The sequence below is a fragment of the Chelonia mydas genome, chromosome 16 (assembly GCF_015237465.2).
Source record: "Chelonia mydas isolate rCheMyd1 chromosome 16, rCheMyd1.pri.v2, whole genome shotgun sequence".
In the NCBI taxonomy this organism is placed as follows: Eukaryota; Metazoa; Chordata; order Testudines; family Cheloniidae; genus Chelonia; species Chelonia mydas.
The window spans coordinates 11919147-11942404 of record NC_057857.1 but is presented as its reverse complement, the minus strand read 5'-3'; the positions used below and the strand labels follow the sequence as shown (position 1 = coordinate 11942404).

Here is a 23258-nt window from a genome sequence, read left to right as displayed (position 1 = left end):
GGCTGCTTTATACAAACACAGCCCTGCTTCCTGAGAAATTCCACCGCTGGCCATTTGTCAGAGCGCTGATAGGCCAGAGGCACCGAGCGAACACAGGACAGCTCAGCATTCTACTCCTTTTGCATGCTCTTTTGCTCTTACCTTTGAGTAGGTTTTTCCGCCCTTCAGTTCCTATAATGTGAAACAAGAAGAAAAACAGGAAAAGGAGCCATCAGCTTTACTGTGGGAACAAAGGGAAACTCATCATACTGTCAATGCTAGAAGAGGCCTCCAGGATTTCACCCCTCCCTGGCACCCAGGGTGCCACCTCCCTTGTCTCCCCTACAAACATTGTAGGAGGGTGGGGTGTGGACGTGTGAGGGAAGGGCTCTGACTATTTCCATTCAACTAGCCCAAGCATAAAGCTTCTGATTACCATTCAATATCCATGCATCCTCTCACACCTCCAAGACGAGGCAGCCACGGAGCTATACCAATACATCCAGCTGCTGGGGATGCTCCCGCATCAGAGGTGGAGGCTGGGTACTCACCTTACGCACAGACACTCGGCAGATGCAGGGATCCAGGAGGCCAGTGGCAGGATTGGCACTCATTTTACACACAAAGGTGAATTTCTTCTTCCAGTGGACACAGTTCTCCTGCACCTCCTCTCTATGGAGGGAAAAACAAGAAGAAAAAAAAAAAAATCAAGAAAAAGCAGCCTGAAAGGAAGGTACAAAGCAGATCAAGCCAATCCCAACTGCAAAACCTTCTATTGTGAAGAGCTGCCTGGTCTGCAAAGCTCCATCTGCATGACATTTCAATCAATGTCAGCCAGAAATCACACACAGTCCTGGTTATTTAGGTGCCAAAGACAACTCCCCTGACCAGCAGACAGGGTCCAATCCAAATTGCACACTAGACTACACAGCTCCTCTACACTGAGCTTTAAACAGAATTTGGGGACAGTGTTTTAAGCATTTCCAGCTAAACCTGTTCAGTTGATTGGCTGTCCCTTGTGGATGGGGCTAAACTCTAAGTTTAAGAACGGGTTTCTAGACCATCCTGCTGGCTAGGCCAGTGCATGGCCCTGGACTCAAATTTAACCACATATCTTACAAGGCAAGCACACGACCTACACAGGGTTCTCTGCGTGGCAACTCTGCTCTCACGCTGGGTTCCAGTAACACAGCAGCCTTAGAGCAGGGATTCTCAAACCAGGGGTACACATACCCCTGGGGGTATACACAGGTCTTCGAAGGGGTACATCAACTCATCTAGATACTTGCCTAGTTTTATAACAAGCTACATAAAAAGCACTAGTGAAGTCAGCACAAACTAAAATTTCATAACAATGGCTTGTTTATACTGCTTTATACTCTATACACTGAAAGGTAAGTACAATATTTATATTCCAATTGATTTATTTTATAAATTATATGGTAAAAATGAGAAAGTTAGCCATGTTTCAGTAATAGTATGGCTGCGACACTTTTGTATTTCTAGGTCTGATTTTGTAAGCAAGTAGTTTTTAAGGGAGCTGAAACTTGGGGGTACGCAAGACAAATCAGACTCCTGAAAGGGGTACAGGAGTCTGGAAAAGTTGAGAGCCACTTAGAGGACAGAGGCACTGCAAGCAGACCACCACCATACGCACAGAAAGCAGGGAAACAACAGACTGGGACCATGCCAGCTAAAGATCCTGTGCTCCTGGTTTGCACTGCAGCTGCAACAGAGGCTGGCCCCGTCCAAGAGAAAGATGGTGCTGAGAACCTGTGCCCGGGAGAGTCTGGGAATGGGGGAAAGCAGCCATCCAAGCCCCCTACCTAATCCAAGCACTGCAAGGCAAGGCAAAAGGTGTTTAAATCGAGTTACTGTAGCCTGAGCCACAGAAAGAAATGGAAGGGAGAGAAATGGAGGCAACAAGAGAATTGCCTCTATTTTAACTTACAGGGACTTCGGATTGAGATTCCTGCCTCTGCAAGGCCTAAAAGGAAGCAGGCGAGGGGAAGGGGAGGTTTGGAACAAATCCTCTTTTTGGGGGGCAGTGCGCGTGAGCACGGGGGGCGGGTTTGAATATCCGTGCAGAGAGGGCGCCTGGGGCTACGCACGATGCTCACATTACCAAATGTCCCTCTGCACACCGGGAAGCCTGGCCTGATCTATTTCCAGCTCAGGCCTCCGCCCTGAGCCAATTAAATTCTCAGGGTATTTGGGGTGGGGGACAATGAATCTTTGACAAGGGATTTTGCCATTAGTAGGCAATCTTAATATAGGGATTATCTCCTCCCTCTCCTAGCACAGCGCAAGAGAGAAAGGAATGAGGGAACCAGATATACTCTGTACTTTAGTTATTAAAAGCAATCCCTGTCCCCAACCATAGCACCCAGGCATAATACAAGATAATGAGATCAGAGGTGTGAGGAAGAAATACCTTCAACACCAGCCTGAAAACCTCTCCAATACTGTTTCTATCTCCGGATTGCCTGGCCCACACTTCAAGGTGAAGTCAACAAGCCTCTCGTTCCTGTGGCTTGTATAAACGGGTTCGGGTGAATCCAGCAGCGAGCTAGAATAGGGTGGTTACTACTAGCTCAAAAATACTGAATCCTCCCTTATCTGTCCCCAAAGGGGGCTGCATCATCCCCTTTTACAGATGGGAAAGCAGACAGGCTGTGATTTTCTCAAAGTCACAGAGGGATCCTAGTGTCTTATGTAAGATTAGATCTCAGGAGTTCCTGGCTGCTACTCCTGTGCTCAAACCACTGCTCCACGCCTTGGGACCAAAAGTGGTACTGCTCTCGGAGGAGACTGCAAGGTTTTTTTCCCCACAATAAAGCATTCCTTAGCACCAGCCAAGTTGAGAGAACTGCTGTTTTTTTAAAAAAGGGACAGGAGGGAAGAATGAGTCAAAGAACTCAGATGTATGTGATGCCATAAACCTGATCTAATGGCAGGTAGCACACATGCTGAGAGCTCAGGAGGAAAATTCTCTGGACATGGGATCAGAAAGGAGTCCAGGCAGGCCAAAAATACACATAAAATGTCATACGTGCTTCAGCGATCCAAGGCAGGCATTTGGGATTGGTAGAAGCCTTGGAAACATCAAGGCAAGGAGGCGTCCATGTTCAAAGCAGTGAATGAAAGGCCATGAGACAACTTGGGGAATTAAGATATAGAACAAAAGAAGAGAATCCTGTCTGCCTCAGGAGAGTCACATACAGAACTGGCACAGATGAGACAATCTGAGAAAAATGTCATACAACGTACCCTCACACTTCATCCAAGGAAGTCAAAGTGCTTTAAACATTAATCCTCATGCCCCACTGTTAAGTAGGTGGGCATTATCCCATTTTACAGATGGGCAAATTAAGCATCCTTGCATTCAAATTAAGTGCTTTACGGACGGTATGCAGAGCAATCACTTCACCCACCTGGAATTGGGGCAGACATTTTGCCGCAGCAACACTACAGGGTTTCCTCACTTCTTTTCAAAGGGCAGAATGTTAGGCAGCATGTAACTAACACAATTTGTGCAGAAGACAAAGCCTGAACTTGGGCCCTAAAAGCAGGTAAAAGGAGGAATGGATTTTCATACTATTTAGGCTTAATTTCTTGGTACCAATAAATCTGTATCGTGTAAGTAGTTGCACACGTAAAAGCTCACCAGCCCAAACATTTTGAATGACTACGCTTTCATGTGTCAGCATTCACAGATTTGTTAGGAGCCTCAGACATTTTCCTTTGGCAAGATTTGCTGTTGGAATGTACAGATTAGTTTTCTTACCTGTAATCTGTATTTGTCACACAGCAGTGGAATGATCAAGTCGAACCAACCTCATCACTAACGTTCAACCAGGAGATGCTGACATACAAGAAACACGTCTTGAGGGGACTTACGTCAAAAAGTGATGCCCGTACTGACTGGGCCACAAGGAATGTTGTGCAATACTAAATAGTTGTTAGCAGTATTTATCTGTGTTGGGGATTGATCCAGCCATTGGCTGAAGTTATTCTATTTATTATGAACCCTATGTATTCTGTAGTTTCAAATGTTTTACACCTTGTGCTACACTACTCAATGATGGGAACTGAGAAGAGATTAGAAGGTTTTTGGTTTTGGGAAAAAAAAAGTGTTGTGTGTAATGGTGGAAAAGGCCAATGCTGGCAGATTAGAAAGTCCTTAAAAATCATTAGACGGGAGACAGTAAGGGGCACAGTGAATGGTTAAAGCTGACTTCTTCTAGGAAAAAAGAATAGTTTTAAACAGCTCAGATAGGCTGGTGTTTGCTGAAGTGGCAGACCTTGCCCGTTTGCTGGGATCAAGTTATCATTGGGCAGATAATTAAAGGGAGCATGTTTTAAAGGTGGCCTTGAATGAAGCCCAGAGTTTCGTATTTAGCTCTGGGACACTCCCAGGTGTACAATTAGAAAACATCACACACAAAAACCAGTGAGATGGCAGAAGTGTGGCCAGGAGATGAGGAGGGAGATGTCTCTCACAACCCTAATCACAGAGTCATGCAAAATTAAGAGCCTAAAACAGATGTGTCCAATTTTAAACCTTACTCTATACTTGAGGAGCCAGAAATAGATCAGACCAACGCCTGGACAAAGGTGTAGACTCACCACTGGGTCTTCAGAGGTTTTATATTAGTAACTGTCTATTGCAGTCTGCTCTGTTCTGCATCCCCAGAAACCTGAGCCCTTGCCAGCTAAGCTCTGACCCTGAACAGAGTAAGTTTTATAAAAACTGTACATACTTAGCCTGGAAAGAGTAATTATACCATTCTCACAATGGAAACCAAACCAAGCCCATAGAATAAATGCCATTCTTTGCAGAATGTGTGGAAGACCTGAGTCTAAAGAAAGGGCTTCTTTAGGGACTTAAAATTCCCAACTTGTCCATTTAACATATCCCTGACTCCCTGGATCGTCAATGGGATAGACCTCTGCATCCTTTCAGCCAGTGGTCTACCCCATCTAGAGCCATAGTGCAATGTGACAAAGGGGTGCCATAATGCACTAGAGCACTACGTGGTTGGAAGGATAGACAGGGACATCCCATCAGCCTACCAGCAAGTCAGGATACACAAGTGGGCAAGGTGATCATGAGACCTCAAAGGTTCTCTTTGGGCCAGATCTTGTACAGATTTGCCTACCTAGGGGCTTAGAGTTGGAAGGTGGAAAGCATTTCAGATTCAGCAGTAGAGATAGTTACCAAGCATGATTTACTTGCACATCTGCCAAGCACAGAACAGCACTATTATAGCAAGCCACAAAACCAACCATGACTGCAAGATGGCTAAAAAGGACATTCAGAAAATACCGTCAGAAAAGGCCGTGTGTGGAATAAATGCTGTCTTTGAATCAGTGAAGTTTCTTGTCCTGCATATGAGTAACAGCTAACCAGAAAAATACCTAAACTCCCAAACAGATCATAGACAGACTCTGGTCTCTCCAAAGCGTGCCCAGCCACACATCCCAACATGCGCACAGGGTGAAGAATTTTCACCCTGTCAGACCTTTGATTATTAAAGAAAAAATTGAGTTTCACATTGACTTGAATCCTGAAGTAGTAACTACATTGCTAGTGAAAACAGTGGTCTTTGATTTTCCCCAATTATTATTCTGTGGTCTTTTTGGGAAGTGTTATATTATTATTTTCCTTGCACAAACGCTTAAGAAAAAGATAGCTTTCTTATGACAGACATTTCAATAGTGCAACACGTTTTGCACTGAAGTGCGAGAAGCTTTACACTCAAAAGCAGAAATGGCAGATAGCCAACTATCACTGTTAAGTTAGATACTGTGTGCCAATATTTCCCCTATGAGCAGGGTTCCTTATTTAGCTCTCTCACCTTTCAAATTTAGGAGCAGAGCTTTATTATCCGTGATGCTCATAGTCATTAGCGTCCTCTTGCAACTGCTCCCAGTTTGAAACCCTTTCTAAGATGTGGATCTGTGTCAGCAACTCTGAGCAGCATTAATCCGCCTGCATGCCCACAGCAGATGGTACTCTGTGCCCTGTTTACTGGTTCACCACTTCATTCAGTTATTGCACTGCAAACATTACCCTTCCAGCCCCAAGTCAGATCAAGCTAGTGACACTGTTTTAAAGAGGTCAGCCAGCCAATTCCCGGCTTGGATTCCTATGATAAATGTGAAAGATTGGTTGGAGCAGCCATTGTACCATTTGCCATCTTCCAGGTTTCTCCTCCCATCTCTCTTCCTCTGGAGTGAAGATGGTTGGTACAACAAGACCAAGAGAGCTAGGGCAAAGGCATTCCCCAGAGCTGAAAGGAAAAATTTTATGAGTTTCAGGAGCTATTCCTGGAGGCTGATGCCTACATTTAAATCCTTCACAATCTCACGAAGGCTAAAAGCGGAACCAGAAGACCCTGCTACAGACACCGTCAAAAGCTGTACTGTAGATGGGATCCAACTGCATCCCAGTAACCAGGCTAAAGCATGAGACAGTCCAGGGTTTTAATCTGTTTCAGGAATACTGTTAGGTCTCATTTATGCTCTAACATAGGACTATATAACTTGGTCAGGTGATCACTTTTGTTCCCTGACTCAGTTATAGCTGTAGTGTAACCCATTAGCAGCTCTGGAAAAAAAAAAATTTAGGTGCTAACGAGGTCTCATGATGCTATGGTGTCTGCAAAGGCTTAATGCACAGGCAGGCTATTGACTAGACATCCAAATTTACACCTGTCCCACAGCTATCAAACCCTAGACCTCATTAAAAACTTAGTGAAAGTTTTGTAAAATAGATGTGACCCCAGATGATCTCACACTTATCTTGACTATTGAATTCTTTAAAAACTGTCTCTGAACATGTAAAAGAAGGCCAGTGTCCTACATCTGGCCCTAGGCGGGTTGAGCGTTATGGTCCAAAGGGTGTCCAGACAGTGACAACAGGGGATGTCTTTACTACAGTGCAGCCATTACGAGAGGAAACCCTGCAGCTCTGACATTCGCTATCCGGTTTCTGTGCAAGGAAATGGCAAGAAGTCAGCAGCAAACAAGCTACACCATCAGTAGCTGATGCACTAAGAGGCAGCTCTGAGCAGGAAGCTGAGGTTGGCACTCCTTTGCCCACTGCAGAGCAGCCTGCACGCACCTGAATCAGCTGCAATGTACCCAGATCACGGTTCAGAGTAGCAGCCGTGTTAGTCTGAATCCGCAAAAAGAAAAGGAGGACTTGTGGCACCTTAGAGACTAACATTTATTTGAGCATAAGCTTTCGTGAGCTACAGCTCACTTCACTGGCTGTAGCTCACGAAAGCTTATGCTCAAATAAATCTGTTAGTCTCTAAGGTGCCACAAGTCCTCCTTTTCTTTTTTCAGATCAGGGTGAGTTAGAACTATTTAAAAAATGTACAAAAAAAAATCCCAACCGCCTTGTTTGTCAGAAGCTAAACTTGCTAGACCTGCTACTGTACCAAATGGAGAAAGTGGCCATTAGCATTCCAGAGTAATCAGACTCTCTCTCCATCCCAGATTCACTCATGTCCCAGCTTTTAACTATTCAGGTGTGTCCCTAAACTCACCAAAGGATTGAGAGGGAGGTAGGCACAGAGATATTTCTTAGGGAACACCAATTAATACTGATCAGCCTGTCTTTCTCTTGCCCCATCCATTCTAAGATTTTAGGGAAAAGGTAGAAACAAGCCAATAAATGGTCTTCGCACGCGTTCCAAAACTGGGAATACCTGCGTAGGTGTTCAGCTCTCAGGAAGCAGGGCTAGCAGCTGGATTACACACTTTTGAAGAGCAGCCATGTACTACAGGAAGAAGGGATGCTGATGACTCAGTATGCAACAGTATTTGAGCACAGTGTTAGGAGGAGATACAAAGAGGTCCTCACCACCTGTGGCCATTAATGAGGACACAGCACTTCTTGGATGCATTCTGGGAGTTAACCCCAGCGATCTGACAAAGACTGGGTGGTTACAATCTGCCTACTTACATTTCCTCATAGTTTCAGCTAAAGTTGTTACTCACACAGGTCACACCTTACACTACATAGTTTTTCGGTGTAAAATGGCTGCTGTGTTAAGCCCCAGACGCAGCTGCACAGCAGACCGTGGCAGTGGTGAGTGAATAGATTCCTAGACACCGGTTGTACAGCACCAAGATTTTTCTTCTGATGTTGATTAAAAAGTAACAGCCCAAGTTGTACTGTATATCATTAGACCAAGGGTTCTCAAAACTTTTCAAAATCACTGGACTAGTGACGGCAGCCTCACATGGCCACCTCCCCAAACCTGATACCATCCTCTTCATACAGCAGCTATGGTAACACCAGGACAAGATTAATTTTAATTGAATAGCTGCACCCATTACATCGGTTTCTCATGCCGGACCCCAATTCTGCTGTTCTGTCTGTGCAGTTTGCTTCCCCTCCCTGCACGTAGGGCATTTATGCTTTTCAGTGCAGAACCTTCCAAGTGCATGTATTGAATTCTCACTGTTCTACCTCCAGATCACTTTGCCATATGCCTGTTTCCTGTGGATTTATTATGCCTCCAACTTCTGGATAAAATTCAGTCAATTAAGTTTATAGAGACAGACACTCATTAAACAGATTGATATCTGTGCAGCAAGCCATGGGACAGCCATATAAAGGACCTACGAGTGAAAACGAACATGTACACCTGGAGCAGTACAAGATGGCAGGAATTCCCTCCTTTCACTTGCACGTGTTTCTCAATTGGGAAGGAAACTGTTTTGGGGATCGTGGTTTGAAGAGGACTACTTTGTGGGGCAGTCTTCTTCCAAGAGAATAGAGATGTCCGTGTTTGGGAAGAGGAGATGAGTGAAAGAAAGCAAGTTGTGGCCAACAAATTTTTAAGTGCTTTGTGATAAAGTTTTGTTGAACTTTCCAGGAGTCTGAGAGATGCCACTGACTAGAGGAAAACACCGGATACATGATGTGGTAAGAAATCTAAGGTAACGAAGCTCGGAATACAGCAACGTGTAAGTGTCTAAATGGTAAAAGCCATTTATATCCAGAGCTTGTCTTTCTTGAACAGAAAGGATACTAGCTACTCAATGACTCACACTGATATCATTCAGTTATGACCGAGCTTATGTCACTCATTAAAACAATAGCCAAACTAAATAGCTGAATGTCAGCTGTTCACATCTACATGCTTCTTTCCCTGAAAACCCCAGTATTCTCAGACTAACAAGAGCTGGCTGTTATGAGCTAGATGTTAACAGATATGGTGGAAAAAGAATGGCTCAGAGACAGATGATGTAAATAAACCCTTGTTACTCAGAGAAGACTCAGTAAGCAAATGTTTATTGTTTGAGAAAAGCAGTATTTGGGCGTTCCATGAAAAATGTTTCAAGTAAATAGTTCACTCATATGGGTCACCACATCCACCTACTCACAAAACTCACTCTCTCCTGAATTCCCAAACCCATTTACTCCTGCTGCATACGTTCATTAACTGCAGTCACATACGTACATTAACATGCCTACTCACATCCCCTAAAAACCCACCCCTGTCCATTCAGTCACTCATATTAATGCCAGGCTACAAATGTCTTGTCTTTAAGGCAACTTACCCACAGACAACACAAATGCTAAACCTGATTGCTCAACAAGCTACGATAGCCCTTTTGGGATCAAGGCAAATTATGACAAATACATTTTCAAAGTGCTTTACGAAAGTTACTTACTTAATTCTCCCCCATCCCTGGGATGGTTCTATTTCTTCTGCTGTTCAGTGGGATTTAAAAGGAAATTGAAGCAGAAAGCGAGCTTTGATTTACCGCAGTTTAAATAAGCAGAACAGTCTGGGTGATACTCATTTAACTGGAGAAGGGATGAATGCAGGAATAAGATTTAGTGGAAGCTGAATAGGAAAGGAGTTACCCAAGAGAATTGAAGTGACAGCTGAGAAAGTGAGATGGACAACAGTCAGGATCAAACTTCTCTATGGAACCAGACGGAGCAAGTAGTGCCAGGGTTGGGAAAGGCAGGTGAAGGAAAAGAACTAGAGCAGAAACCAACAGAACCAGAGAGAAGGTGACAGAACATAGCACAATAAGACCAGACCGAGAAATCCCCTGGAAAGGTAATGAAGCACCTACTTCTGCCATTGCTCTGTGTAGGAAGGGGGTCCTTTGCTGACTCAATTTTATTTAACTGTGAAAAGTCAATCTTAAGTATGGCTTTTTACTGAAAAGTTACTACTCTCTAAAACGGTCATTAGTACTGAGGAAGGGTAGATTGTTTCAAGTCAGGGGAGTGATATTTCTAATATGGGATTTGGGATTGCAGCTACACTTAATAGTAAAGCGAACTCCAGGGCATTCACCCCTAGTTACAAATGTATACATACGGAGTTTCTAACTGTACGTTAGCACCTTATTTGGTGGAAAATAATTTAATTTTGCTTGTCCAAACTGAGAAAAAAATCCTACTGTCAGGAAGCCAAACTGAAAGGCATATTAACACAACCCTGCACCCCACAAAAAACACCCCTTTCTTAAGTAAATGGCCTCCAGTACACTCCATAGGATATCGCACGGTCATTCTACAAGCTCCAAACACCCTTAACACACCCTGCAGTACATTCTCTGTCCCTGAAATCAGAGGTACAAACTAAGAAAATATCCTCAACTGCTCATAGCATCTAGGAACTAAAACTGCTGAAAGAAAATCAGCTTAGAACAGCAGTTGGCAAACTGTGGGTCGGGACCCCAAAGTGGGTGGTGACACTGTTTTAAAGGGGTCACCAGGGCTGGCTTGGACTTGCTGGGGTCTGGGGCCAAAGCCCGAGCCCCAATGCCCGGGGCCGAAGCCAAAGGATTTCAACCTTGGGCAACAGGGCTCAGGTTACAGGCCCCCTGCCTGGGACTGAAGCCCTTAGGCTTTGGCTCCCCACCTGGGAAGACAGGTTTCAGTTGTGTCCCCCCCCCGGGGTCATGTAGTAATTTTTGTTGTCAGAAGGGGGTCACGGTGCAATGCAGTTTGAGAACCCCTGGCTTAGAAGTGAAATATGCTAAGATGCCAGCACTTTCAATATGATGTTTGCTATAAGTCAAAAACTAAAAAACCTTACAGCTGATAGTTAAACCCTATAGAAAAAGGTGTTTATAGGCCTTCCTATAGGCACAAAACTTCTATTAGGATTTAAGGGAAGAGACAGTAGAAAGAGATCTTAAGGATGCAGACAAATTCTCTAATTTGTCAAGGTCATTTGTAATGCTAATCCTGTTCTCCATAGTGCTTGCAACTCCTCTCAGGCTGGTGTCATGCACAAGTTTTATAAGTCTAGTCTCCACTCCATTATCCAAGTCATTAATGAAAATATCAGATAACACAGGAAGGAAAGACAAAGGCTATGGGGGGAGGAGGGAGGGTGAAGACCGACATATAAAAGAAGAACCAAAGACCAACATGAAGTAAAAATGCAAACCCAAGGTCTTATTGCCACATCTACAGAAACAACGAGAACTGCTTTTGGCCAGAGGCCAGGAATACGTGCCAGAAGGAGAAATATCACAAGAATAGAAGAGTCAGTCAAACTGAGCTTATGCTGCAGTCCCAGAGAAGATATGACTAATGAGAGCTGCTGGGCGGGTGACACTCAGTTACTGAGATACAAGTCTATGAAAGATGTGTATCTTAAACACTGGTAAATACACCTTTTTTAATTCTGATCGTCTACTGAAACACTACCCCCTTCTCCCACTCCCATTGTTCTGATAGCTACTGCAACAGCTCCAACCAGCCTAAGAAGAATTTGCCTACTGTGCTCCCAAACCAAGTTACTACTCTCCTATAAGCAAATTCAGATGGACTATGCTGGTGAGAGCAAGGAATTAGGGTCTTTGCTGCACCGTTAACTCCAGTGACTGGCACACAGGTCAGATCATTCAGATTAGTCTAGCCTAGGTGGGCACAGCCACACGGCAAAGCCACACTTGATTTACTGTGTCCTCACTGGTGCTGCACACACCTGTGTGTTGCTAGGACTTCTGGGGAGCATATTCCATGTTCCTGTGTGCTGCGGTAAGCTGAACTGCTCTACGCTACCTTCCTAGTGAACTGTGATTAAATGTGTCTGTCCTTCTGGGCACATGGGGGGAATTGTGGGAAGGTGCTGGAGGACTATCTGTACTTGCGTGACAGGGGTGACCAAACTGTGGCTTGCGAGCCACATGCGGCTCTTTTACCATTAAAGTGCAGCTCACGGAGCCTACCATGGGTCCCCTCCCCACGTTCCCCACCCACTAGATGGCGGGAGGGGGGGAAGCTCAGGACCTGTTCCTTGCAGTGGGGTGGTGCAGTAGAGGCTTATGCCCAGTGGGGTCTCAGGGCTTAGGCCTTGTAAGGCGCACCTGCCGGGGCTCGGGGCTTCAGCAGGACCGAAGCCCCAACCCCTGGCTCCCAGCAGGTGTGACCCGGTTCTTGAACTTCTGAAGATTGTCGTATGTGGCTCAGACGGACAGTAAGTTTGGCTACCCCGGCTTTACAAGATGACCCTGTATATGTGCTTAATATGGACAAAGTGGATTACATCTCCGTTTTCAGAGCAGATCTTCTATTAGCAATTTTTTGCTAGTAGCAAAGAGAGGATCCAAAAATAAAGATGTGCTGATTTCCCAGTTCCGCAAGCTGTACGGATTATTTAGTAAGCATTAGCTATGAACAGCCTGGACAAAGTTTGTGGGATGAATAAAAAGTTTCATAAATACAGCGATCACTTGGAGATGCTCTAGGGGTCAGTTTCTTGCTGACTAAACTCAGCTCCTGCTGAAGAAACGCTGCAAGGGAGAGTCCAACAGGGAAACATCTGATCGTATTCCTATTACGCAGCATACAAGATGTTGCTGTTACGTCACCAAATATACAAGAAAAAGCTCTCTGTGCATAAATGGACCTCAGAAATTAAGAAAAACCAAGTTCACCTCTGGTGTAATTCCACCAACACAATGGGTTTCAACAGCCACTGATTTGGCTCAAGTCTTTAATGCAGGACGTATCAGCATTATGAGCCTGAAATCAAACCCAGGGTTATTAAAAGCAGTCCGGAGGGAACACCCTGACATTCCTGGGCATGTTCCATCCTGAGTCACTCTCAAGTGGTGCCCAAGTGCACGGTCAGAGTCCACACCACAGTACATCAGCAGCACCTTTCTACCCCATCCGCAGGACGCTTGTTCACACTGCACGCCAACACAATAAACAATAAATATTCAAACAATGAAACTTGAACAGCAAACTTGTAAAGAGTCAAACCACTGAACTGGTGGAAGTCACTGGTTAAGCATCAGCTACCACAGTTTGCTGAAGTGCTAAACCAGGTTTTGACAGCAGTAGACTTTTCTGCAGCTATTTTTCTTCATTTCAGTTTATTCAGCTAGTTTAGTTCAATGACTAGTTCATTCGAAGTTCAGAAATGGACTGGGAGCTGAAAGAGCAGGAAGTCTCATTTTCCCTCTTCCAATTTTTTGAAGAAAAATGAAGTCTGAGACAATGAGATCTACTAGTTCTAAAATCTCAAAGAACACGGTCACCAGAACCAATCAGTTCAATTCACTAACTACAGATACTTCCTTTGTTTAATAAATCAGTTTTAAAACACAAGACATATTTTGATACATACTTTTTTCCCTTATGTATCCAGCACATTTTAGGTAGATTTATTTAACTAATAAAAACCATTTTGTGTGTGAATTTAATTGAATTCCAGTTTCCATCCAAATGCAGCTTGACACAAGTCACAAGTAAATTAAAAAAAAAAAAAAAAAAAAGATTATCCAGTAAATAAGAAATCCATCATTGACCATTGTCTACCATAATACAAAGGATTAAAGTTAAGAATCGGAATACATGTATGTTAAGCTATAGAAACACTTAAATAAGTGTGTAAATAGGGAATTCTGATTAGCAAAAACTAACACCAAATTTAGTGCAGAGGCTCTATTTAGTTGCAAATCAACATTTTAATGGTTACCAAGCAATGAGAAGCAACAGCTCTAAGAAAATAACTGAAGAGTACAAATGCAAAACAAGACTAAAGTTGATTTAAATCCATCCATTCTGAAGTGAACCCACTGAAAATCCTGGACACCCGGCTCTTCCATTCTTCTGCCCACCCTCCAAGCCCAAAACACAAACACCCTTTTTTGTTGTAATGTGGCTGTAGCCATTACCCAAGTCCTGGAAAGTTCAGCCCAAGTGCTAAAAAGCTAAGGGAAAAACAAGCTAGTTGAAAAGCAATTCTAGAAGGCTTGTCAAGCTTCATTTTAGCCTCTGAACCCTGTAGCAGTCTTACCCACAAAGTACATTCCAGCTACAGAACTGAAATGAGGGGGTGTGTCACACATCAAGCCTCTTCCTACTACAGTGCAAGTACACACCTAGGCATACACTAGAGAGAATCTTTCATCCCAGCATGTGGGCTAGGGGGTCTCTACTGATTAAAGCAGAAATAGTCACTTATCAGATTCCCATTAGAGAGCTGCTACTGAAACATTTGTGTTTTGTTTCTTCTGAAGTTTTATTCTTAAAGTGAAAGTGATATGTTTAATCTTCCCACAACACAAACCCACTTCCACTCTATTTTGAGAGAGGACTTCCTGTTGATTAACAGCTACAGACAAGCTACCAACAATCCTAGCCTCTCTCTTAGGCTGCAGACTAGAGCCAGATTATTTTAGAGCAGGGCCAGTGTGCACCTACCCTCAGCACAGCCAACATCCTTTCAATTAGCTTCAGGGCCAGGAGACAAGGCCCAAGGCAGTCTCTGCTTCCTGGCACATGGAGGATCTGACTTCAGCCCCTTGCCTCTCAGCCCACTAGGGCAGTGGGAGTGTGATACAGAGGGCGGTGCTATGGTGGCAGGACCCTAACGCAGCTTTCCCTTCATCATCCCCTCCCCATATGGACTGGCAGCTGGCAAGACAGACACAGGGCTGAGGTAGTCAGTCCCAGAGCTGCAATGGTCCCACAGACACTGAGGGCAAGGAATCACTCACTTATAAGACACTTTAGAAACTCAGCTGCCTGCATTTTGTGCTTCTCAGAGATAAAAGGAGGGAAGGGCAAGAGAGGCAAAATGTTTCTTAATGTGGATCTTTACCAAAAGGGACCTCAAGTCTCCTTGTGCTTCCTTTTCCTTCCCTCTCCTCACTTCCATATCCCATCCCATCTCACTTCCCTCATTTTTTCCTCAGCTCAGCCACATCAACACATCTAGAAGGGGTGACCCCACAAGAAGCATAGGAAAACAAAGACTTTCAAGGAAATCAGCAAATTTAGCTCCAGCAGAACAATTCCTTCCTCGCTCATCAACAGTCTACAGATAAAGAACAACAACGTTGTTCCTCCTCTGAACACAAGTGCAACTGTTTGTCTAGTGGGAAGTGCGTTTCAAACCAAACCACTAAAATGAGATTCAAAGCCCAGCTGTATGGTACCGAAGACATTAACTCCTGACTCAGTGATAACAGTGATATACACTATGCCTTCCAGCAGGTGCACAGAGTAAGACGTGGGCAAAGAGCAAAAGTCAGCAGGAAAAGAAAGGGAGTTTCTCTAAATCAGATGTGCGAGGGTGGGACAAGGCACTGACACCTCTCACAGTAACAGTTAAATTACTGGTCTGAGGTCCTAGGCCCATACCAAAGAAAAACAGCATTACCAGATTAAGGGTCCAGGATGGACTCAATAAGATCATGGGCCAGTATGCGATGAGCCATCAAAGCTACAATTTTTATCCACCTCAAAGGAACTTAAAATCCCAATTTTCTAATGTCATACAGCAATGCAGCCACGAGGAAGCACGCCGAATGAATCCTGTTAGATACAGGAGATTGCATATCCAGACATAGCCATCTTCATCCTCCCACAGACATGATCCTCTCCAGTTAAGCAGGCAGGGAGCCTGGATGCCTGAGGTGCTCCAAACACACATGCCAATGTTTAGACTTGCCGGGAAGGGAGAGTGGTTTCTGATTTCGAAGAGTAGAAGTGGGTGTTCTTTCCCAGAATACTCTGAAATAGCAGATGCAATTTCCTGCAATAAAATATAAGCCTCCCCGGTATATATCTAGAAACCGGTACTAGAACAGTTTGCCATGGGCAACTATTACCCTCTTAAAATACCAACAGATGTGCCCCAAAACCACAGGGTCCCAAAGGCGCACATGTATTGCTCAAACAGATTACAACTCACAAAGAGGGATGAGCCAAAAGCTGGTTATTCCTTCCCCTCTATTTAGGAGGGTAGTTACAAACCTTCAAAGGGAAGGGGGAAGGAGGATTTATCTCCCAGGCTCTGTGCCCCCCTCTCACCTCCTGCATTGGGCCTAAATCCACAATGGAGTGGACAGAGGATACCGCAACTTTTTAAACAGAGCCACAGGTTCCCTCCCCCCCACTGTAGAGCATTTATTCCTAGTGGGCAATTTTTGAAATATGGGCTGCTCAAATTCATATGGGAAAGGCTGTAAGTATTAGCTGGCAGAGCAACGGTTGGTGCAGGATCAGTGATCAGAAAAGGGGGGGGAATGTGATCCCTGTCCCAACACGTCTACTGGAGCTTTCCACGGCATGTCAGTTACAGAGAATAAAGTCACACTCCATCTTCTGCCACAGAACCCTATTTCCGAGGCACTAGGCAGGACAGGAAGTCAGAGCTATGGCGTCTACAGGACTATCCTTAGATAACAGGATACAGCCCCCAGAGCAGGAAAGTTTTAACATCGTTTTGCAAAAGGTTAACAGAATTCTGCAACTGTGACCTACAACAGGAACAGACTGGCTCAGCATTAGGCAACAGCTCCAAATGAAGTTTCTCTAGGTCAGATGCCGCAGGTGTACGAGCCACAGGCATACAAACCACAGGCTAAGAAAGTATGAAGAAAATGTAATGTAAACACACAGCAGCTCCAAGGTAGCTTGGAGAATGGCACCACACCTGACTGTTTGCTGTTAGCGCACAACAGTTTGCCATTGTGTCTTACTCTTTCTCCAGCACTGGTTTCCTCTGTCACTCCCACCTCACCTCTGTCAGTGAGAAAGACTTCTCTATAGGTCTTGCTATCTGGATTTTCCCTACTTCATTGACTCCACTGGGTTTCAAACCTCAGATGAAGACAGTTGTTCTCTATTGTCTATACAACTTAGTTTCTCTCTATATTGTTTTCTAACTCTTAAAGCAGAGGCCCCCAAACTCTGCGGCCTTTGGGGTGTGTGTGTGGCAGAACCGGGGCCAGCCCCTACAGGGAGTGGGGAAGGCGCGCCACTCAGCCCCTCCCCGCCCCCATCTCTGCTCCAGTCCCGCCCACAGCCACGTCCCCAGCTCTCTGCCCCATGGCTGGCCCTGTCCCCAACCCCACCAGCAGCCTCGTCCCCTGGCCTTGGCTCGCTCCCAGCCCAGAGCTGAGGCTGGGAGCAGGTCCTCATCTGGCCGTGGGCTCAGCTGCCGGCCCCCACTGCAGTCTGGCTGCGGCTCAGCTCCGGTCCCCAGCCTTGACCCCTGGCCACAGCTCCACCCCCAGCTGTCCTAAACTCCTGTATCTGGTGATGTTGTTCGGTGGTATAAAGAGCTTTTTGTCTCTACACAGGGAAGGCCTTTACTTCCAGCTATGCCTGCAGCAAGAGCCCTTCAGAAATGACCCTGCTGCATGCTCCTGCAGATGCTGGGATGAAGCAAGCTCTACTACGCAAACAGCTACCCCTACAACTAGAACCAAATTCTGCCCTCAGTTAGACCCCTGCACCCCAGAAGTCAGTGGGATCTCAAGAGAATAACCTATGGCAGAATTTAGCCCCCATCCTTTCCCATCATTATAGACAATTATTTTGCTCATGCCGGCAGGGACTAGCTATGGAAGGTGATTGTGTAATTCCCTGAACTTAATGTCTGACATACCTAGACTATGTGGAAACAGGTTTAAATCCCAGCAGGACTGAGACAGCCCTTCATCCACTGAAGAACTGTAAGCAATGTACCACATTTTGCTCTTTCAGACAAGACCTTGATTAAAAAAAAAAAAAGTGTCTTGGCTACTCTGCGTGGACATGGAAGATCTCTTGGCACATTTTATACAAGCAGAGGTTTCCCTGACGTTCTTGCCCAAACTTCAGCATCTCCCTCTGCTGTGTACTGTATTCCCTTTGACCCCAGAGACAGCTGCATTTCAGTGGTGCCATATAAGGACAGCTGTAAAGTGCTTCAAGTATACTTTGGGAGAAGGAGTTCTGATGTGGGGGACCTGCAATTTTTTTCCCCAATGTGCATGCAGACTGGCAGCCGATGGCTCACAGACCGGCACCGGTCCGCAGACCACCACTTTGAGTAGCACTGATCTAAAGCAAACTCATTCTTCATCCAGAAGAGCAAAGAAAGTCACAGCTACACTGAGAGCCAGATCCTAACTCACACGGGACCATCAGCTGCACCAAGTGCATCTCCAAAGTCCAGCTACTTTGCCTTCATTTTCTCTGGGGTAAAGTTTGTGAACACTGCAGTCAGCAGAGGAAGTGGCCTTACATTCTTATAGCACTTAGCTGAAAGTCATAAGACTCCACATCAGCAACTTCCTCAGCCCAACCTACAGCACTGAAAAGCCTCCTAATGAGCCAGACCACCCTAACAGGGTCAGCTCTTCCCGGATCACAACTCCACCACTTCAGCTTGCCAATAAGCAGCTGTTAAGTTGTGGAAGAAAGAAAGAGGAAAAAAATTAGTTCCCTGGCCTAAGCTAGAGTTCAAGCGCTAGAGCAGTGGTCCCCAAACTTTTTAGGTCACATCCTACCTTACCCGTAATGGACTCTGATCATGCCCCACCCGTCAGAGCCATGGGCAGGTGCTGTGGCCAGGAGCGGGGCCATGGCTGGGGCCGGGAGCAGAAGCTGGAGCCAGAGCTGCAGCTGGGGCCATGTCCGAAGCCGGGGCTGTGTCCAGCAGCAGAGCTGCAGATGGGCCAGAGCTGTGGCTGGAGCTGTGTCCAGAGCCAGGGGCTGAGGCTGGAGCAAAGCTGGGGCAGAGTAGGGCTAGGGGGCACTCCCTCCCCACCCCCCCATAGGGGTTGGCGTGGGCCCCACTACACCCCCAAATGTTCCTTCATTCCCCGCTAGGGGGGCGTGCCCCACAGTTTGGGGACCACTGTGCTGGAGGCACAGAGGAAACCAAACTAATATGCTACACCAGCCAAAACTATGATCATCAACTGAACTTAACAGAACAGATAAATGGTTAAGTGCATGAGATTTTCCTCCTCCAGGGACGAATGGAAATTCCCTGAAATGGCTCAGTTCTTGCAGAACCCAGATAATTATGGACAAGCATTCCACCTCAAGAGTTATCAGCTGCAGATTCCCTAAAAGCTCAATCCTCTCCCTTATAATATTCAACACCAGTACGAAGCTACTGGAGGGCCAGTGAAACCACACGGGCTAAAATGTCAGCCATAGGTGGATGACACCTGGTACTGCAGCTCCTTTACATCAGAGGCAGACAGCACTGTCCCCCAGCTTTCTGAATGGATAGCCAACATCAGCACCTGGATAAGGGGCATTTGGCTATCACACAACTCAGACAACGCTGTGGTGATGTTGTCTGTATTTTGAATAACTCATTAGCCCTCAACTTCTCACGTCAGTGTGCAGCCTTCCTGTCCCTTTTGGGTTTCTTGGTGCTACTGGCTGATCATGTCGCCCCGGGGAGGTCCACTTCCACCTGCAAGTGGCTAGAAGATTGAGCTGATCCTATCGAAGAGAGAGTGGGCTGTGGTGATCTATGCATTTGAGATCTCCAGATTAGGCCATTGCAACACTGAAGATGGAAGGTACACACCCTGGAAAAGCTGGAGGAGGGGAATGCAGCAGCTGATCTGCTTAGAAAGATCAGTGGCCATGAATACATCATGTTGGTGCCCTGCTCTTTATTTCTATTTTGAATACTTGGGAGGCAGTCTGATACAATGGTGATAGGCGATTTTTAAATACCTTGATTAGAAGTATATACCTGAGAGGCATATTGGTAGAGCTGTGTGGGAAAACTTGCAGAGCACCTGTTTGCCCTACGCCTGGCTCTAAAAAACAGTGCTTTCATGAACACCAGGTTCTGTACTCCAACTAAACAGCACTCAACCAACACAGAACAATAGCCGGTCATCCTGCCAGAGCACTGTAAATGGACATTGATAAGATAAGTCTTATCCTCACAGGACTCTTCCAGGCTGTATTAGGAGAGGACTTGATCACAGGGGGAAATGTGAAAAGGAATTTACAGCTTGCAGGTTCATACTGTAAGATCACCAAGGCCTAATGTGGACCGCCAAGCCAGCTCGTGTGCGTAAGAGGGCACACTTCTGAAAATGAGAACTCCAAACCAGCTGGAAGCGCTCACGGGACTTGGAGCTTTTCCAGGATATTCTGAATTCCTAAACGCGTTAAGTCATAATGCATTTTGGACAGTTTCCCCTCTTAGATAGGCTGGTTTGTTTCTGCCTCAGCCAGTGGAGCTACTGGCTACAGTTTCAGTTAAAGGAGGGGGTTCCGGCCTCAGGGCGTTAACATTCTCTGGCTGGAATCTGCATGCCCCACAACCTGGAGAGGCCTCCATCCAACTCTACTGTATGGAACAGTAACATGTATATGCAGTTCAGGTTGGAACAAACTTGGAACAAAGATATCCTGCTGGGATATGGGAATAAAGCTTCCTAACTTCTCCTTCACTCACAGTTTGGGTAATTAAACTGCTTGGTCATATCAATCTGACCCAGTTAATGCTACTGAGTGACTGATCATATATGCTTCCTCCCTGAACTCTCACCCTTGTGTCCATGGGTTTCTTAACTAAAAGTCCATGGCAAATACCAGGAGAGAGGTCTCTTTTGCAGGTCAGGTTCCAAAAGAAGGAATTCTTCCACTGAAACCCCAAGAGGGCTCCTTCTACATCAAAGATTGGCCTAATCTGGGAAATTTCCTTACAGGTTTTAAAATTGGTTCAGCTAAACCAATTTTAAAATCCATTATAAGTCTTCCCTGTGGTACACAGGCTTCCTTACCCAGATGTTGTTTCCACCTCTCTCCTTTTGGAAAAGTCATGGTTTGAGAGCAGTGGCAGCTGTTCTACTTGCCCAATCATGAAAAATTTCTGTAGAAGGGAGTACCTGACATTCTATTACCAATGACAGTCAGCATTGAGAAATTGTACGTGGGTGTGTACCACACCATAATCAACACAGCAAGAATCTCCGTTACACCAGATGGTTTGCCCCAGCAAGCACCTTGGATTCCAGTCTCTTTTGGAAATGTTCTGGTGCCAAAAAACCAATCACAGACTCTAGCTAAATTCTTAGTCACATACAAACTTCCAATTCAACATGGATAGAATCTCCCTTAATTCCCCCAGTCTTTCCCCAAATCTTTAGAATTTTAAAAGGGTCACAGTAAATGGAAAAGGCAGTAAACTAAGTAAAGGCAAGTCTGGGGATTCTCAGTACATGGTAACCCTATTTCTGGAAATTCCTAGATCACCATTTCTTACCATTAGAGAGACTGTAAGAGACTAAGTCTTGGAAGAGGTCAAATGAATTAATACCACTGAGCCTAGAAACTTTTCTAATAGGAACAGGTTTCCCCACATGCTTTCAGTTAGACCAAAGACAGGCTAGCGGAAGGAAGGCAAACCCAATATCCAGCTTCCCCTTTTGCTCGTTTATTAGCAATCAAGCAGAGTCACAGTAACGTATGCATTTGGTTTAAATTACAGATGATTTCTCTGCAGGCACCTGAACATGCTGAGAAAACTCCTGAACCTCAAACAGCTTAAAAAACCACCCAAAATGCCAACCCACAAGGCTGGCAGTAGCACCAAACCTGCACTCCTGCAACCTGCTTTCTAGGACAACAGGAAAGAGCTTGAAACCCAGTCTGGGAGACCAAGTTCACCTGGAATAGTTTCCTAATGAATGAGCTGATCTAGGAAATAAAGGGGTTAATTCCTTCCTGAGCTCACATACAGCTAAAATTCCTGCGATAAGCTACTTCTACCAAACCCAGGGATCTAACAGGGGAGAAAATTGCAAGGAAGAGTTATTTTGATAGACTTTTTCCTGGGAGGAACTCACTTAAGGTGTGCTTTTCCAGAGGTGCAGCAGCTCCCACGACCTTCAACTGGAGTTAGGGTGCTCAGCACTTCTGCAAAGTCAGGCCTTGGTGCTCTGCTGCAGGGTTGCTCAAACACACATATACATATTTGCAAGGCAGAAAAGGATTACAGTTGGCCAGTAAAAACCCTCTCTCCTAGAATGGAACAGCTCCCACCGTTCTCAGTATACAGTGCCATAAGAGCCTTTGGAGACCAAGCGGCACTAACAGTTACCTTTAAATAAGATTAATTACTCTTGGGTTAATACAAAAACAGATTCTGAAAACAACTGAAAGCTGTCCTAACCATACTGAGGCAGTAAGACAGCAAGTCCAGGGCTGCTTTGGAATTTGTGTTTGCATAGCAGGAGGTGATAATCAATGTGCATAGTTGGCAACAAAACAGATTTTGATTAGCAGTTTGTAGTGAGAGTGGGGACAAAGACCCCCCAAGCAGGCAGAGAGAATCCAAGCCAACCCACAATGGGAAAGGGGCCTTATAAAAGAATTCTACAGAAGTGGTCCAAATGTTACAGATTACATTATTGCTGCAGTGTTTCGCTCCATTAAAAAGGTTACAGCAAACAGGAGGTTCAACAGCACTCATTCGAGAAGATAAACCATGGTTTTAAAACTAACAACATTAACTTCCAGGCAGCCGTTTTCCTTTGCATGGCAATTTGCAATGCAAAGCAAGCTATTTCAACCCTTACCAAGGACAGTAATTCAGAAGCAAACGGGGAGAGAAAAGTTGAGCAGGGTTCACGCGATCAGTTTAGATGCAATTTTCTACTGAGTTAAGTTTCTCATTAGGCAAAAGTACTGTTTGGTTATTTCTTTCATATGAAGCGTGTGTGAGCTTTTTCTCTTTTTTGGGAGGGTGGGGGGAGACTTGTAATCCAAAGTTATCATCAGACCCCAGTATCTTTCAGAAATGTCACCTCCCAATAGCTGAAGAATTCAATTCAGTTCTGGTCAGAGGCCACACACATAGAGCTAGTCAACAAAGACCAGACTCAGGGCTATGTCCCGATGGGAGAAGAGAAATGGCACGCACCAGAATTATTAAAATCACGTGGAAGAGGCAGGCAAGCGTTAGCAACATACTAAACAACTCAGTCCAACACAATTTAACCAAGAA

General features: G+C 45.2%; 1 protein-coding gene across 6 annotated transcripts in view; it reads right to left on the bottom strand.

Annotated features, from left to right (window-relative positions):
• The window catches only part of FAM102A (family with sequence similarity 102 member A), a 49048-nt gene that overhangs the window by 23863 nt on the left and 1927 nt on the right, over nt 1-23258 (bottom strand). For all 6 annotated transcript variants that reach the window (XM_037879565.2, XM_037879564.2, XM_043530119.1 and 3 more), the window contains 2 exons: nt 531-651; nt 142-171 (listed from right to left, as the gene is read on the bottom strand). In XM_037879565.2, coding sequence (XP_037735493.1) covers nt 142-171; nt 531-651 — 151 coding nt within the window. The remainder of the gene's footprint in view (nt 1-141; nt 172-530; nt 652-23258) is intronic.